The 4918-nt window shown below is 41.1% G+C and overlaps 1 protein-coding gene across 1 annotated transcript in view; it reads left to right on the forward strand.

Annotated features, from left to right (window-relative positions):
• Positions 1-4647, forward strand: part of dnajc4 (DnaJ (Hsp40) homolog, subfamily C, member 4) — a 6933-nt gene extending 2286 nt beyond the window's left edge. The window contains exons 3-8 of the mRNA XM_005723052.1: positions 24-147; positions 284-374; positions 728-909; positions 2282-2449; positions 2842-2928; positions 3016-4647. Of these exons, the coding sequence (XP_005723109.1) occupies positions 24-147; positions 284-374; positions 728-909; positions 2282-2449; positions 2842-2928; positions 3016-3112 (749 nt within the window). The 3' untranslated portion in view covers positions 3113-4647. The remainder of the gene's footprint in view (positions 1-23; positions 148-283; positions 375-727; positions 910-2281; positions 2450-2841; positions 2929-3015) is intronic.
• The last annotated feature ends 271 nt before the right edge of the window (positions 4648-4918 follow it).

The following is a 4918-nucleotide window of genomic DNA, read 5'->3' on the forward strand; positions in this document are numbered from 1 at the left end:
TTTCATCTGTCCTCTCTGCTCAGGTCCTTGTGTGGAACCGCCAAAAATTTCTATCATGCAGTTGGAGGCTCAGCTACGTCTGTGCCAGAGTTGTTTTTGGTGTTGCAAGAGTGGACTGCGGCTGTTCTCCCAAAGCTATACGCAAAGGTAGACAAAGTGAATGTGTGCCTTTAGGTTTTAGGCAGAGTTGCTGAGAACACCTTGATGATTGTGTTTGTGTACTCTGTGTTTGAACAGGTCTGAGTGCCTGCTTGGTTTTGAGTTCTTTGCTTTCTCACCGCAGAAAAGCTGCGACCTACTACGACCTCCTGGGAGTCAAATCTGATGCCACGTTAGAGGAAATCAAAAATGCCTTTTTTGACAAATCCAAAAAGGTATCATTCCCATTTGGATTTAAATAAAACATGTGGCCACACGAGGGCAGCCTTGCACAGCACATTTTGTTCTTGCTAGCTGTTCCCACAGTGGGCTTCCTCACTGTTTGTTTTCAAGCTATGGCTCCCAGTTTAAATAAGGATGGGTATGTGTGTTTACTTTGTGGCTTTGGCCTCATTAAAGGGTGAGAAAGAAGCTTGGTTCAAAGTGCAAAACAAAAATCTATTTGTCATAAAAAGTAAGAACATTTTTCGGTTGTTAATGATTGCATATTTGACCTGCACCAGATCTTTTCTTTTTTCATGCTTCATGAGGAGAATTTGCTGCTGACTCTGTCCCCTTTATTGTGCAGCTACATCCAGACAGCGACCCGTCAAACCCGGCACTGCACAGCCAGTTTGTGCAGCTGAACGAGGCCTACAGGGTGCTGAGCAAAGATCTGAGTAGGAAGGAGTACGACTTCAAAATACGACAGCCGTATGGTGGTGCTCAAGTCTTCAGATCTGCCTCCACTGACCCCAGCTACAGAGGCAGGTGAGGATTCACCCACATCCATTAGTGTGTTACTGCTTATGAACTTTACATTAACAGTGTGTCATCTTTAAAAGCAGCAAATTTCACACAGGAACCCCAGTGTTTGGGGCTTCGTTGTTTCTAACATGTCTAACAGTAAAACAGGAGATTGTCAGCATCAGATGTGTTCAATTAATTCTCTTTCATGGGCTCAACAGGATGTCACACAGACTATACTGAGGAGCATGCAGGGTAAAGACTGTTTAATGTCAGATACAGCTGATACCGTCATTGATGTTCTCATGTACAGCTCTGACGGGCAATGTCTGAAAAGGTTGAAGTGCACATCTGAAAAATTCACCTTTTTTTATATAATGTCAGGCCAGAGCAGCGGTCATCTTAAAGCACCAAGGGACAAATTTAGAAAAGAAACACAGAATTTGTGACTGACGCTATTACATATCTATTTCTGGGAGTTCCTTTCTCAAGGCACAAAAAATGGGGACAACAATGTTTAAATCATATACGCCAACTGATTTACAACTTTTGCAACATGGAATTTACTTTCAATTGCCCCGATATTTAATGCCGTAAAAAAGCATGTCTTACAACTACACTTGTGTCACACTTGAATTACAGACATTTCTATCCACAGTCCCACAGTTTCGGGGAACTGAGGCCTTTTCTCCTGTTATTCAGGGACTAAATAAGCACATAAAAGATCTGCAGTGTTGAGATTATGTTTAGTACCTGGTCACTGGAATTCTCTTTATGAGGTCCAAGGAGACCGTGATGTAAAAAATAAACTTGTGTTGCTAGTTAAACGAAATAAACAGCTCTGCAAGAAAGGAAAAACTTTAGCAGTGGCCAAATCAACAATCTGTTACATTTATGAAACGAATGAGTCCACTGACCACAGAAGACAAATAAATTGCAGAATTATTTCCATGGTTGAGAAATCATCTTCACAGCATCCAGTATTTTAGACAATGAACTTTGTGTTGTATTCAAGAATTTGAACTTGAGATTGAGCTCATAAACTCATTAGGAAATTGTTTACTGAGGTCAGCGAGTGAGAGATCAGTAGGGTCATTTGCTCATAAACGTCTATACATCTGGACTTTTTGAAGCTAGAGGAATCCCCTCCTGGTGGACATAAAAAAATAAATCTGCTTTGGATTTACTTTGCAGTCCTGGAGCTTCTGGAAGCTCCATCCTTTATATACAGACTATGACTATCACTTGTCATTTTCATTTAATGTTTCTTGAAGTTCAGACACGATTTGTGTAACTGCAAATCAAATGAGCAACTTTAGTTATTACAACAAGTGCTTATTACATTGAGCGTTGTTTCTGATGTCACTAGTCAATCTTCTCATGCCTTTCCTATCAGCATGGATGCCTATGAGAACATCCGTTACTGGGAGCAGGTTCATCACCCTCACACTCCAGAGATGATGGCCGAGGAGAAGCAGAAGATGAGGAAGAGGAACTTCCGCCTGGTGGCATATTGTGTCGTCGCTATGATGCTCAGCATAGGAGCCCACGCCGTCCTCTTCAAGTAAAAACCCCACACACGATACCATTTTGTATTTAAATTTAAACTGTAAATATTAGAAAGAAGTGTGCATTTGGTAAACTTCCTCTTGCTCACATCCTGTCCTTCGTTGTCCACACTGTGTCCTTTTATTTGCTGCTCATTCACATCCAGATGAATGAGGAATGTTGCGGACGTGTCTCAGTGCCATGTGTGTTGGCACAACCTCCCAACTCGCGGCCTTGAGTTTGCTTTCACACACTGACGTGGTGCCACATGTGTTTGTTGAGATTCACTTCTTTGTGATGTGAGCAGCTCCTCTAACAGCTGTACAAACCCATAAATAAAGAGCGCTGCTGAGTTCTTAGGTTAAGCTCTCTAAAAGGGAATTGTCTACCTCCCTCTGATGCTTTCAGGAAACTGGAAGAAGTTCACACTAACTTCATGGATGAGAAAGACCGAATCATCATAGGAATTTACAATGAAGCCAAAGAGAGGGCGAGGTGTGTGAACTGAGCTTCAGATTCCTTTTTCCCCATCCTTCTCTCTGATGTTGTTGTTCTGATGCTGTTTCATTTGCGATTTTTCAGGGTCAATGGTTTTAAGAAGCAAACGGAAATCCTGCGTCAGAAGCACGCGGAGTTTAAGGAGAAATACAAACGCACCGACGTTGGAGACGACAAGTAGCAGATCCTTCAGCTGTGCTCGGTGATGCCAGCAGGCGGACCAAGCTGGCTATTGTGTTAGTTTTAAGATTATGTATTTTCTGACCTTTTTAAACGTGTTTCCACGCCTGTTTTTGCCCTCAGATGTGATCCTGAAATCTGCAGGGAGTGGGTGGGGTTTAGGGGGAGGACCAGGATAAGCTTTTATATTTTATGGGACTCGTTTGTTCCCAAACCTGTTCACGGTTTGTCCACAGGAGCCGTAATGAGCTCTATCAAACTGCCCCTAATGGAGTCTCAGGAACACGCCGTTTGCTGTTTATTGTTCTCAGCCTCATTTCTGTTACAGCTGTGCAGCATCTGGAACTCACATGTGACGGTGAATAATACAACATGACAGCTGATCAAGTTGTGAAGAGAGAGACTCTTATTTGCAGCAATGTTTCATGTTGTTTTAAAAGAAAATGTCTTTGAGCGCTCAAGTGTGGACGGTGCTGTTTAAATTGGTTCACACCTGATATATATTCACAAGTGTTTGATTTTTGGACTTTCTGCACTTCCTGCCAACAAATATCGATTTGTTTGACACAGAAAATCTGGAGAAAAAAGTGCCACTGAGTAAGTTATTTATTGCAAACTGTTGTAATATTATGGAGAAATGCATTTAAAGGAAAGATCACACACACAAAGTGAGCCAACATTTACCATTTTGGCCTCTCAGTCTTTATATATTATATTGTTTTATGTTTTTGCTGCCTTGTTGAGTCCCTCTTGGGACATCTGAGAGAAAGCTTTAAAAGATCTCATTAACCATCCTTTGCTTGATTTCACTTTACTTCTACATGCTTCTTGTTATTTAATGTCTTGCTTATTACCATTTCTTCCCATAGTGTCATTTGTTTCCTGTTACCTTTTAACGAGCAGCAGAGAAGAATCGGTAATGATTCAAATAGATAATTATCTCAGATCTTTGTTTTCCATCACGTCAGTGAAAGTGAATCATACATTTTTAACTTTGAAGACAGCAACGCAGTTATGTTTATTTGCATGTTTGCTTTTACAAACAAGAAAATTTCCAGTGATCATCCAGGAAAGGCGACACCCATTATGAAGTCAAGGCTTGGATTCTTTCCTTCTTTCTTTCTTTTTATTTTGGAAGGAATTGTGTGGGTGTGTAAAACCCTGCATCTACAGCGTGAAGTTTGTTTTTAAGAAAGGATATCGCCCCTTTTCCCTCTCTGTTTTCTTGTCACCAGCGGCCCCTGCCCTGAGACGTCAGCAGGAGATAACATACTGTGTCCCCGCATAGCTCTCAGACACCCTCACCCTCATGTGGCGTGTGAGTACCCTGTCATAACCCAAACACGCCATAATGACTGAGATCCTCGTGTCAGCATGCCTTCACACACACACTGATAGGAGATGAGGCTCAAGAGTTTTCCTGCTAGAGAAGAAAACTGCTCTGGATGCAGTTTTAATTGACTTTTATCTTTAGTTTAATGAGCTGCGAAGAGAAACTGTGTAGAATCATGCTCTGAAATAAAAGCGTGACATGCTCTTTGGAGATTATTTTTTATTGATTAGTTGGATGGGAGGGGCTGAAATCCTTAATTTCCCTCCTTGGGCATTAAAAAATCATAAAACTGCTCCCAAACCACAATGATCCACCTTTGGGAATCAAAATTGTTTTTATGATTTTAATTATCAGTAAACTCTACAACTGTGCAAAAGTCACTAGCAGCTTTTTTTAAAATATATATATATTTTGCTTCCAAGCAGGTAGTTTCTTTCTGAAGGTCTTTCAAACTTTGTCTTTGACTGATTTTTC

This window comes from Pundamilia nyererei, unplaced genomic scaffold (genome assembly GCF_000239375.1).
Source record: "Pundamilia nyererei isolate P.nyererei 1_Seehausen unplaced genomic scaffold, PunNye1.0 scaffold00008, whole genome shotgun sequence".
Taxonomy (NCBI): Eukaryota; Metazoa; Chordata; class Actinopteri; order Cichliformes; family Cichlidae; genus Pundamilia; species Pundamilia nyererei.